The sequence below is a fragment of the Limulus polyphemus genome, unplaced genomic scaffold (genome assembly GCF_000517525.1).
Source record: "Limulus polyphemus unplaced genomic scaffold, Limulus_polyphemus-2.1.2 Scaffold556, whole genome shotgun sequence".
NCBI classification, from domain to species: Eukaryota; Metazoa; Arthropoda; class Merostomata; order Xiphosura; family Limulidae; genus Limulus; species Limulus polyphemus.
The window spans coordinates 143,252-157,080 of NW_013666166.1; the positions used below are offsets into that span (position 1 = coordinate 143,252).

Genomic DNA, 13,829 nt, shown 5'->3' on the forward strand with positions numbered 1-13,829 from the left:
ATTGGGCTATACAATTTTTTTTTATATAACGCTGTGCTCTCCCAGTCTGCAATAATTTTTTTTCTTGGGACACGTAACTTTCTGAAGTAACGTATCTTCGGAACCCAGTAAAATCCTATCTTATAATTAAGTGTATTCGTTCACTTTATTGTATTTTTCGTTAACATAAAACGCTTAAGATATAAAATCACCAATATCACATTGAGCAATAAAAACCAGTAAAGCTGTTGAAGGTAAATGACATTGGTTTGAGAAAACATTTTAATGCACAAAATATCTATAAAACAAGCATCATCTGAATATTAGTGATGAACTTCGTAGGCGATATTTTTGTTTGATTAAATATCATATATATATTGTAAAGGAAGGTTAGATCTGCGGAATTTCGTCAAACTATAGAACGGTTTAAATACATAAGTAACACAAGCAGAGCAGGAATTCGTAAGAGGCGTCAAATAGTTCCATGGTAAATACGATTAAATGTTCGGAGCAAACTGCGTACAGGGTATAACCTGGAAGCACTTAACAATGCCAGGAATCTTCTATAATGGATAGTACCAAACCACTGAGAGCAGATGTGCGTCATCACATACGCCTACTAGAACTTAAACAAATAGTTGATTGATTATACAGCAAGTCCCCTCTTAAAACAGACATGAAAACGTTTTTCTATAGAGTTACGTTTCAAAATCAATACAGGGATTGTTCAGGAAAGTATGGAGAATTTTGAGAGTAGTGTCCGTCGAGTTGAGAGTGACCAGAGTTTGAAAGTACGTTAACGTTCGTGGTTGATAAAAATTAACACCTAGTTAATGCTTTAGCTAAGTATTAAACAATAGAAGGATTCGTGCTTTATAAAAATTAACAACTAGTTAATGCTTTAGCTAAGTATTAAACAATAGAAGGATTCGTGCTTGATAAAAATTAACATTAAGTTAGCACTTTAACTAAGTATTAAACAATAGAAGGATTCGTGCTTGATAAAAATTAACACCTAGTTAATGCTTTAGCTAAGTATTAAACAACAGAAGGATTCGTGCTTGATAAAAATTAACATTAAGGTAGCACTTTAACTAAGTATTAAACAATAGAAGGATTCGTACTTGATAAAAATTAACACCTAGTTAATGCTTTAGCTAAGTATTAAACAATAGAAGGATTCGTACTTGATAAAAATTAACACCTAGTTAATGCTTTAGCTAAGTATTAAACAATAGAAGGATTCGTACTTGATAAAAATTAACACCTAGTTAATGCTTTAGCTAAGTATTAAACAATAGAAGGATTCGTACTTGATAAAAATTAACATCTAGATAGTGCTTTAACTAAGTATTAAACAATCATTTCTTTCAACAAAATCTATTCAAAACAGGCCAAGTGGTTAGGGCGCTCGACTCGCAATCGGTGGGTCGCAGGTTCGAATCCCTGTCCCATCAAACATTCTCGCCCTTTCAGCCATGGGGGCGTTATAATGTGACGGTTAATCCCACTATACGTTGGTAAAAGAGTAGCCCAAGAGTTGGCGGTTGGTGGTGATGACTAACTGCCTTCCCTCTAGTCTTGCACTGCTGAATTAGGGACGGCTAGCGCAGATAGCCCTCGTGTAGGTTTGCGCGAAATTCAAAACAAACAAACAGCTAACTAAGAAAATACACGAGATTAACTTGTCAAGCAGCGCAACTTATATTATTAAAAACGTACACAAAACATTGGTTTCTCAAGCTGCGCCTCTAGCATCAGTTAGCAACTGTTTCGAGTACTTAATTATCGGTTTTATCCTTAACGCAGAGTGCAGCGCAAAATAAAATCCATCTTTGGTTTACTTGTTTATTTTACACGAAAATATAATGCAGTAAGTGCTCTGATTAATCAGGTATTCTTTGTCACAAAGTTTGTGGTTAAGGCAGGCATTGAAATTATTATAATATTTTCGATTTCAGCAAAAGGCAATCTTTTGTTTCCTTTTAAAATTCACTACCTTGCAATAATACACAATATAAACATTGTTTCAAATTCAAAATCCACATATTCGTCACGATCCATAAATATCCTTGAAATTCCAAAAAATAATACAAGACTTTTCACTTACGAGCTCTGTTTCCTGACATAGCCAAGGTAGTATATATATCTATTGTTCTATCTATATCTAAAGTCCCAAAAAATACAGTTACACTACGTGTACTTTACTGTTCTTTCATCTTAATGCATCTTCGTGCCTATTTTTATTGAATTGAAGGAAGCTAACACTTTTAACGGTTCCCCATTTTTCCAATAACGTGTAAAAGCTTTCAATGAATGTAAAGCACCTACTCTACTCAAAATAACTTGTTTTGGTTGCTGTTACACAGTGGGCTATCTGTGCTCTGCTTACAAGTGGTATTGAAAACCAATTTTTAGTGTCGTAAGCCTACAGAATTACCGCTGAACTAGTGTGTGTTGGGGGGGTGGGGGGGGCTCAAAAGAACTGACATACTTTCTGAATCTGATTTGTGCTCAGTGGAAACTTAACTCGCCAGTGTTAGCATTCCTTTCCACCTTGATAAAACATAAAGCTTCGTAATCTTTTTCTTCCTTTTTAATAATTATCTGTTTCGCTTTTTCATTTTTAAAGCGTTAATTTTAACATGTTGAGAGTTTGATTTTTTATTCTGAACTTGTTTTATAAAAAAATGCTAAACAAGGAACAAATCTAATTTTATCGGCTAAAATGTTATTCTTTCCAAATACTTGAAGTTACAGCTCTTAGTGCAGAGTTCTTGAAGTGAATTTGTGCTCAATTTTTAGCTACATACTCTATCGTAAATAGGATATTCTTGTGAGGGACTCAAGGAATGGCTTCGAAATTAGTTTTACAGGTACTTTCCTTGAAACTTAAAGAAGATGAAATACTCCAAAAGGGTCACAAGATGGCGATTTAAACAAAATGGAAAAATATGTTGAACGTTAAAGATGCATTAAAGATAAAGAAAAAAAGAGGGTAAAACCTTTGAAGAACTCCTGAACTAGAATCTTAAATCATTAAGTAAAATTCACAGCTTTTCATACCCTTTTCTGCTGTAACATCTAAAATACTAAAATGAGACGTATATGAAATCCACAAATCTAACTTCCTTATCTTCACCGTATATAACTAGAAGGCAACACTTTACGATTCTAAAATTTAATTTCATTCTAGGATACTTAACTAAGTTCTACATGTCTTGTGTTCAGTCATCATTTATCGTTTATTTTAAGTTTATTCTAACGAACAATATATTTGTTTAAATTATTTCAAAATTAAAGGATATAAGTCAATTAAACACCACTGAACCTTAAATGCGTGACGTCATTTACTTACGTTATTGCATAACATGGGCCACAAGAGACCCGTCAAAGTAAAAAAAAGGATTCACGTCACGTTTGTATGTAAATTACTTTTATTAAATTTAAAATAACACAAGCAGGATGGTCACAATATCACAATAGCAACAGCAATATTCGGAAATACTGTACCATCAGCAAATATATATTGCAATTCCTCAGGAATGATAGCTATAGATTGCATTTAGTTAGAACAAATTGTTGTTTTCGTTGTGTGTGTGAGTGTGCAGAGAAGACAGGTGTGCATTTTGCACATGCTGTGCTAGTGTTCCTGTCTTTAGAAATAGGGAACATCGAAAATCTTTTTGTGTTTGGAAGTAATAGCAGTGTCACTTGATGTGCCCTCATTGTATTATTCTTGACACTGTTTTATTACAGTGTTCCAGATTTAATTTTCCATCCATCACTTCTAGTATTAACTTAAAAGCTGCTATTTCAGTCTCTGACAGTTAGTAGTGTTACACATTTTTGTTTGTTTCTTTATTTCATAATTAAGTACAAAGTTTGCACAATGGGCTATTTGTGCTGTGCTCACCACGGATATCGAAACCCGATTTTTAACGTTGTACAACGCCCGCAGACATACCGTTGAGCCACTGGGGGGCGTTACACGTTTTACCTAATTTTTATCTTTATTCCTCCGAAATACACTTCAAATTTAATAGTTTTCACTTTTCATCACTCAACTCTGCGTTTCTGCAGAACTACACATCCATTCTAACCCAATAACATTTTGTATTACGTTTCTTTTTAATTGTCATTCAGATTTGATTCTTAGCTCTAACTTTACGTCTACTACCTCGTAAGATGTCATTACTAACTTCTTTCTTTCTCGATTCTTATTGTTTTATGATATATTTAGATTTTATTCTTAGCTCTAACTTTACGTCTACTACCTCGTAAGATATCATTGCTAACTTCTTTCTTTCTCGATTCTTATTGTTTTATGATACATATTTGAATATTAAGTTCACGCTTACCCGTATTTGTTATTTATTTGCAATACCTCTGACTCATCCATCTTTATATCCAACTCAAAATTAATTCATAAACCGTGACATTTAGTGAGAAAAATAACTAACATTTAAATTATGTCCCATACTGTTACGAGCCACTCAATAAATCAAGTGTCCATGATTTTCTAACTTAATGCGTCAACAACTGACATGTCTGGCATCGTCTATGGCAAGCATAGATAGGAGTTGTAGCACAAAATCGCTGTGTGTTTTAAATTTAAACAAAAAGCAACAATAAAAAATCTAAAACGCAATCTTTACAATTTTGTATTTACGACGCACATGTGCGTCCTCAGCTGAACGTATTAAGTCTATTTTATCTGTTTATGTTAAAAAGATGACTTTCTCAGCCCTTGCTAAACTGTTGTTGTTGTATTTTTTATTTTTTTGTAAACACTACAGTCAACATTTAGGAGATCGTTAAGCACGTTCGGCTAATTTCATCTGCATTTTTTAAAAGCGTATTTGTTTGTTTGAAGTTAAGCACAAACCTACATAATGGACTATCTGTCCTCTGCCCACCACGGGTATTGAAACCCGGTTTCTAGCGTTGTAAGTCCGCAGACATACCGCTGTGCCACTGGGGGGCAAAAAAAAAGAGAAATATGGAAAAAGGTGAACTATTTTGTTCGCTCTCGTGTTTCTAACGTGAAAAAAACAATAATATTTTTAAGCTAGTAGCTTACATTTAACATTGTATGCTAATAAGATAAAAATTTTGAATTTGTTGACACAACAGTTACCCTAGTCACCCTTAAAGAAAGATATCGCGCATAAAAAATAAGTTTTTAATCCGAGATAGAAACTCAATTAAAACAATTGTAAAAAAAAATCGTACATAAAAGTAAACTGGCGGCAACTTTTCAAATGGCTGCGTTTTTTGTTTTTATTTTCTTAAAACATTAGCTAAACATGATGTCTTAACGGTGTGTAAAATAGATTTGCACCTTTTGTTACTGAATCCAACATAATAAACTACCAGTTGAAGTATAAACTGTAACATTACTCTGGAGTAAGTGCTTCGCATAAACCAAATTTAGGAACTGTGACAAAGATTTTGCTCTCTCAAAACATACAAAAGTATGAAAAAACTTGAAGGACTAAAAACACATCTCTTTCACTTGAAAAACACATTTCTTTCACTTGAAAAAAACACATTTCTTTCACTTGAAAAAACACATTTCTTTCACTTGAAAAACAAACGACTTTTTTCCCCAGAAACTTCTGACTGTCTTATAACCGTTGTACGATAATTTAACGATAAACTCACCAGGAGACGTAGCATTGTCAAAAAGCAGAATGGAGAATCATAAATATATAGACCTTCCCTCCCACCTTTCCTCCCCCCTAAAAAGTCTACGTTCAAGGTTAGATAAAGAGAAATAAATATAAATTTTGTAGAGTGATAATTGCTGTGAATGCTGTTTGATTACTTTTGGATGTACAACAGATGCGTAAAATATTCTAATCAAATTTAATTACCCTAACTGAGAACCATTAAATGACATCAAATTTCACTCACAAATCTTCTGACTATTTTAAATCAATATTTAGGCCAAGGCCAAGAGAAACTGAAAACTTTTATTAACTCGCCCCCCCCCCCCCACGGTTTATTACAAGAGGGAGGAACAGGTGCCGGAAGTTTGCACCTATGCAACAGATAATTTAAAAACTTACGACTCACTGTCACGATAAATTTCCCCATTAACGTTCAAATACAAGTGTACACATGTATATACAATGTAGTTTTTAATATGACTTCTGCGTCGTATTCTTATTAACGTACATAGCTTTTTATCCTCGTGAATGTATACAGAGAAGCCTTAAACTTTATTTTTATAAACATCAAGTATTTCTTTAATATAGAGATGAAAATGCGCAGAATCCTACAATTCGGTTTCGATAAAGCTCTTATATCTTAGCTCTGATTTGATCTCTTAAGGTTGTTTACCACTGATGTAGAAACATTAATGTTATGCTTTAATCAGTGCTTAAATAAAAACCTCTTTTATACAACACATTCTGTGGTGTTTTAGGGGTTTCTTCAATGTGATAAAATATAAACTTAGGTGAGACGGGTCTATACCTAAGAGAAAATACACCAGTTGGGTGCATCTAGTTTCGCAGTTAAATACGTTAAGTAACCTGGAAAGAGCTACAAATACTTAGAAAATACACCAGTTGGGTGCATCTAGTTTCGCAGCTAAATACGTTAAGTAACCTGGAAAGAGCTACAAATACTTAGAAAATACACCAGTTGGATGCATCTAGTTTCGCAGTTAAATACGTTAAGTAACCTGGAAAGAGCTACAAATACTTGATATTTATCAAAATAAAGTTTAAGGCTTCTCTGTATACATAGCTTTTCATCCTCGTGAATGTATACAGAGAAGCCAATATTCAAAACAAACGTATGACAAATAGAGTGTAGTGTCTGCGATAATGATCACGTGAGCGCGTGCTGACAGTAAAAGCGCACGTAGAGACGTAGTCTGACAGAACAGCTGCGTGCATACAGTTACCCACGCGTGGGTACAGTCTGTATTGACGATAAGCCCGCAAAAGCAAACAGGTAAATCATCCTTGAACGTTGATATCGCGCATTCTTTTTAGTTCGTTGAGAACAACAAAAAAGTGTAGCTGGTTTATTTTCTACGTTGCTACTAGTGCAGAACCATAATCAGCTGCATATTCCAAAAATGGCTAAAGAAGTAGAAAATAAAACATCAATTCCAAACGTTGCCACTTGAATCAGGAACTTTTGAAAGAACGAAATGACTTTTTATTCGATATTTGTAGAAGGTTTGTTACATGTTAGAGAGTTACAAAAAATAAATAAAAACACACATATATAATTTGGAAACCATTAAGCTAAGAAAGCGAAATTTGGATCACCATGACGACTAGACGATTAGCTTTGCGAAAATTCGGACTCTCTAACCTGTGGTCGAGAGACAGCGTGTGTAACATCATACTCTTGGGAGCAGAAGACGTAGGAAAGACTGGTAAGCTGATATTTTTCTTATAGAATTTTCAAATTGTACCTTACAAGATTTGTTTGGTTCGCATAGAAGTCAGTTGTATGATCTTATAAGCATTTGAAGTTGTTAATTCGAGAAGAAAAAAAATTAAATGACAACTTAAAGTGATCTTAATTATACAGAGACAAACTTTAGCGCTGTGTTTACACTGCATAAATGAACTTTATGAAACCAAATATGTTTTTATCCCTAAATCAGCAGGCTAGTAATATTAATTTATTTAAAGAAACTAACAACTGTACTATAATGCCAGTAATAGTTTTTAGTTAATGTAGAAATAATGTAAGATTGTGGCGAACTTTTATCATTCAAACTGTGATAAACAAGTTTCAATAGCTCGCAGTAGGTAGTACAGGGCAATAGACCAAACAGAACGTTTACTCTAAACTAAGTCTATAAACAAAGATAATTTGAATTAATATATCCCATATCTTGAGCAAACCTGTTTAAGCGTTACTGTACGCATGATGGCAACATGAATATTTCCAGTAAAATGTATATAGATCGAAACTGAACACACCCACTAAACAGGACATCTAAGAACAAACTAGTCCACTACGATGGATCTAAAAAAAAACATACCATACTAGTGTTCTTTCCTAATTTATAATGATGACAAGACAATTATTGGAATACTTTGGTTTTGTTTGTTTTGAACATCATGCAAAACTACAAAAAGGCTATCTGCGCTAGCCGTCCATAATTTAGCACCAAAAGATTAGGGGTTAAGGCAGCTAGTCATCACCACCCACGGTCAACTCTTGGGCTACTCTTTTACTAACGTATAGTGGGATTAACCATCACATTATAACGCCCCCACGGCTGAAAGGGCGAGTCAACCGCCGTAACCACCTGGCCATGCCGGGCCCATATGAACAGATTCGTAAAGACTAAAGACTTATTCTTTAGATTGATTATCTAAAATCAGTAAATCGCCTAAGTACACCCGGATCTTTAAATGAAAAAAAATCACGTGTATTAGCAAGTATCTCTAAATAAAATAGAAGATAGGAACAAACTTAACTACTAGCTTAAAGCTAAGCATTCATTCAAGGCCCTCCAAAGCCTGATTCGTGGCCTGCACTATGACCAGATATTGCACTGTTAATCATTATACTACTCAAGAATAATCAAAATGGGAATGATGTATTCCTCAACAAGCTAAAGCCCAGTCCTTGGTTTTATAGTCGTGATCTAACTTGGCTCAGTGGGGAAAATGAATGGAGACTATTATACTAGACTTGGCCTATAAAACTATCAATTATTTCCCTAGTGAACATCTTTACAAACAGTCATCAAGTAATGTGAACCTTAAAAAAAAGCACACTAATCCACTAGGTAACAGGTAGAATGTTATTCCCTATGTTACAATATAGACCACTAATCCACTTGCTAACCCCTCTGAAGCAATAGAGTATTAACTGAATTACACCCATAAAAGCAACTAATTCGTTAGCTAACACCTCTAAGTCAACAATTCATTCTCTGTGTTATATTCCTCGAAACAACACACTAATACACTAGCCGACGTCTCTAACACACAGCGAATTTTTCAATGGTTCTTAACCAGCCAGTCAACATCACTGAAACAGAAGATTATTCACTAGGGTTCATTCCTAAAACCTCAGATTAATCAAGTAACCAACATATCTGACACAGTAGATTATTATTGTTTTCAGTCCTCAAATAGCAGATAAATCCAATCGTCAAAACCTTTAAAAAAGTAGATTCGTTCTCTTGTCCAAACCTGTAAAAAGTACAAATTAAATTATCAGTTAAGACTCTTAAGAACAGAAAACTCGTTTTACTGGTTCATTCGCTAGACTTTTAAGAACAGCTGGCTGTTCCACTAATCATGACTCCGAAGAAGAACACATATGTTTTAGCCTACACCTCCAAAAAGTATACCAGCTCATTGATTTCAATGAACAACAGAATCAACAACCTCAAAATAAAAGTGATTTGTCTGCTAAGGTACAATTCTTTAAACAGACATATTTTTATTTGATTGTAATGATTAATTGATAAGACGTGCTCTTTCATTTGGTTTATCTTATGATAGGAACACAACTACTAGCTTGTATCCCTTAAAGCTAAGCATTCATTCAAGGCTCTGGATTTCTAAAATGAATGATACTGTTTTCCCCAAGACTACCTTCTTAGCGATTAGATTCCTTTAGGAGGACAAACCTACTGATTTAGCTTATATAATGACAATATTCGATTAGCACAAGAGTGACGGTGAGTTATGTTGATGAGCTGCCTTGTCTATAATTTCAAAACTATGGATGGTTAATGTAGTTATCCGACACAAACAAACATTTCACTTCAAATCCTAGAGATCAATTCAGTTTTATTATGATCATTTGTTCTAAAGCCTCTCACAACCGATCATTAAGTAGAGTATTTGATTTTAGTAGTCATTTGTCACTAGGACGACCGAGATAATTATTCTTCAGAAAATCGGTTTGCCAATAGTTTTCAATATGACCGATGTTTTTATACGTCTGAAGTACGAGTTTTAACTCAAAGAAAAGCTGGCGAGCTTCTGTTTGACAGTTTGTTTTTATACGTCTGAAGTACGAGTTTTAACTCAAAGAAAAGCTGGCGAGCTTCTGTTTGACATTTTGTTTTTATACGTCTGAAGTACGAGTTTTAACTCAAAGAAAAGCTGGCGAGCTTCTGTTTGACAGTTTGTTTTTATACGTCTGAAGTACGAGTTTTATCTCAAAGAAAAGCTGGCGAGCTTCTGTTTGACAGTTTAAAAATGCAAAATGTAGTAAAAAAGGTTTTCTCTGAATCTTATAATAACCAGAAAGCTATTCTAGGCAGAGGCGTAACTTTGTGGAGAAAATTTTCTGTAGCTAGGATATGCATGTAGATATTATATCAAAAAACTTTTTACTGATATTAAAAAAGTGAGGAGGTCATGTCCCCCGAGTCCCACGTGAAAATTACGCCTGTGGTTTCAAGTCTATCCTCGCGCTGTCAGAAGTTGTTTTTCTACCTGAGACATCGTACTTACTTATCATTGAATAAATACAAGGACCCGTCAAGTGGCACAACAGTGTTTTAAACCAGTAAAATACATAGGAAATAAATTAAACGTTGTTTGCGGAAGCTAAATTAGTAAGTATGTTCAGTAAGTTTTTTAAGTGCATTTCAGCACCACCGCAACTCAACTCAGTGCGTCTTAGAAAAAAAAATCATATTAACTAAAACGCAGAGTAAAAGTGGTAAGTAGAAAGATCGTTCTTTGGAGAATATTAAACATTTTAATATATATATATGTGTATGTGTGTGTTTATCTTCCCCTTACCTGTTTAAAAATTAAATTTACAGTAGAATAATGTTTATTGCTTATTTGATAGTCTATGGCATACATTAATGTTAAGCTACTTGTTTTTCAAGAGTTACAAAAACATCCAAACTTTACCTTCACATTTAAAGGAAATAATAAATAAAGTACAATTTTAAAAATATCTAAATAAACCCTGGGAGATTTTAAACTTTGAATCTTCTGATGCATCCAAGAGTCAAGTAGAAAAAATACAGTTCGTGTACATAAAAAATAAAAAAATCTACAGAAGATGTTTAACACATGTAAAACGCACTTTCTCTTTATTTTCATGTCTATCTTACGGTTTGGTTGTAAAAAAATCGTGATGATCATAGATAAGAAAATAAAAAGTCTCGACGTCTTCAAACACTGGTCCAGTCTTGGTGAAAAAATATAACATCTCTCTAGCCTCGACCTTTCAAATACTGGTCAAATCTTGGTGAGAAAATATAACATCTCTCTAGTCTCGACGTCTTCAAACACTGGTCCAGTCTTGGTGAGAAAATATAACATCTCTCTAGTCTCGACGTCTACAAATACTGGTCCAGTCTTGGTGAGAAAATATAACATCTCTCTAGTCTCGACCTTTCAAATACTGGTCAAATCTTGGTGAGAAAATATAACATCTCTCTAGTTTCGACCTCTTCAAATACTGGTCCAGTCTTGGTGAGAAAATATAACATCTCTCTAGTCTCGACCTTTCAAATACTGGTCCAGTCTTGGTGAGAAAATATAACATCTCTCTAGTCTCGACCTTTCAAATACTGGTCCAGTCTTGGTGAGAAAATATAAAATGTCTCTAGTCTCGACGCCTTCAAACACTGGTCCAGTCTTGGTGAGAAAATATAACATCTCTCTAGTCTCGACCTTTCAAATACTGGTCCAGTCTTGGTGAGAAAATATAACATCTCTCTAGTCTCGACGTCTTCAAACACTGGTCCAGTCTTGGTGAGAAAATATAACATCTCTCTAGTCTCGACGTCTTCAAATACTTATCCAGACTTGGTGAGAAAACATAGTAGTGTAATATTTTTGTTTTATTACTTTATGTATTACTAAGTTCGTCAGACGGCAAGGATTGACTAGCTTTTGAAACTGTTTGATTTGCTTCAGATTTATCAGTTCTTCTCAAGTAAAAGCAAGTATGTGGTACCTTTAATCTGAACAAAACTTTGCTTTAAACCCAAGTTTATAGCAGTTTATTAGACATTTTAACACACAGTTAGACCAAACGTTGTACTCAAATTTTCTAAGGTTTCGACCTTTTTTTTTTCATTTTATATATTATAAATTAACGATTACATTGCAGGTTAACTTTTTAATTTTTGGAAAACTTATAAATCAATTTTTTTTTCGTAACAACTGTGATTACTTCAAACGTTGTTTATATTTTCGAAAGGTTGTTAGTGCTATATTGGTTATGAAACTGTAAAGGAAGAAATTAAAGCTGAATACAAAAATAAACGTGAAACCCGGTGGATGTAAAAGTGCACTATGCTTACCCTGCTTGACTACCATGGCGTCTCAGTAAGTTTTAAGAACAAAACTCCATACATTCCCACGATAAACACTCTTACTCAACTCATGACGCTTGATAAGGAATTTGACAGAAGTCGAGTGTTTTAGATAAATATAGATACATACATACAGATACAGGACAAGAACTGTATCATGTTCTTGAATCGAGAGATTAATTCGAGGGTCCTTCCAAGTATAGAAAAGAAGAGCTTTTAAATGTTTATTGTCTTATGTTTGAAAACTGTAAAAATAGAAAGGTTATAATCCCAATGTTTGCAAAATTCCTTTCAAACTTAAAGTTATTATCACCAAGTAAATAAGTAAATGTTATATTAGTCATTTCGCACCAATACAAGAACTACTTCTGAGAAACGCGTAGAAAGGCCGTCAAAGCCTTGCTTTAATGATTATTTTATCAACAGAAACCGAATACAGGCTGAAGTTTGCTTTAAAATATAGTTAGTTTGTTAACTCCTTGCCGTGTCTTAAAGGCCAGTACGGTTTCCTGTGGCACAAACAGATCAGAATGTTTACACAACCACACTTGACAATATTCCAGTCCATCGCAGATTAGCCCCGGCTATTATATGGTACCCATTTTAAAGCTGATGAGCCTCGAGCAAATTTTGGGTAAAGTGTCTTGCTTAAAAATATAAAGACAAGGCGGGGATAAGCTTTTAGCCCGCAACACTTCCATAAATAGCCCAAAGCACTAACCACTAGGTCATATCTCCCTTTTAAAATATAGCTTACCAATTAAAACTACATAAAATAACGTGTAAAAAAATTGCATGGGCGTAGAATGTTACAAAATGTAGAAGAAAACAAGCAGGATGAAACACTTGACAAATTCAAACGAGTTTATTGACGAATCTCAAAACAACTTTTTGACCAATAGCCCTGCATCCGGTTTCCAGTGAGGAGAAAACGGCTTTTATAAGAGATGGGATAAAATAAAAAGAACACGTGGCTCAAGGGTTTAGGAATATATTCTTAAACAAAAATAGAACAAAGAAAGGTATGAAAAATAACACTTACACACACACAGTAGAACGAAGAAAGGTATGAAAAATAACACTTACACATACACAGTAGAACAAAGAAAGGTATGAAAAATAACACTTACACACACACACAGTAGAACAAAGAAAGGTATGAAAAATAACACTTACGCATACACAGTAGAACAAAGAAAGGTATGAAAAATAACACACAAACACCACACAGTAGAACGAAGAAAGGTATGAAAATAACACACACACACAGTAGAACGAAGAAAGGTATGAAAAATAACAATTACACATACACAGTAGAACAAAGAAAGGTATGAAAAATAACACACACACACAGTAGAACGAAGAAAGTATGAAAATAACACACACACACACACAGTAGAACAAAGAAAGGTATGAAAAATAACACTTACACACACACAGTAGAACAAAGAAAGGTATGAAAAATAATACTTACACACACACAGTAGAACAAAGAAAGGTATGAAAAATAACACTTACACACACACACTAGAACAAAGAAAGGTATGAAAAATAACAC

The 13,829-nt window shown here is 34.0% G+C and overlaps 1 protein-coding gene across 1 annotated transcript in view; it reads left to right on the plus strand.

The window, feature by feature from the left end:
* Positions 1-708: 708 nt before the first annotated feature.
* Positions 709-13,829, plus strand: part of LOC111085690 (ras-related and estrogen-regulated growth inhibitor-like) — a 38,914-nt gene continuing 25,793 nt past the window's right edge. The window contains exons 1-2 of the mRNA XM_022385497.1: positions 709-770; positions 7,248-7,381. Coding sequence (XP_022241205.1) covers positions 7,273-7,381 — 109 coding nt within the window. The 5' untranslated portion in view covers positions 709-770; positions 7,248-7,272. The remainder of the gene's footprint in view (positions 771-7,247; positions 7,382-13,829) is intronic.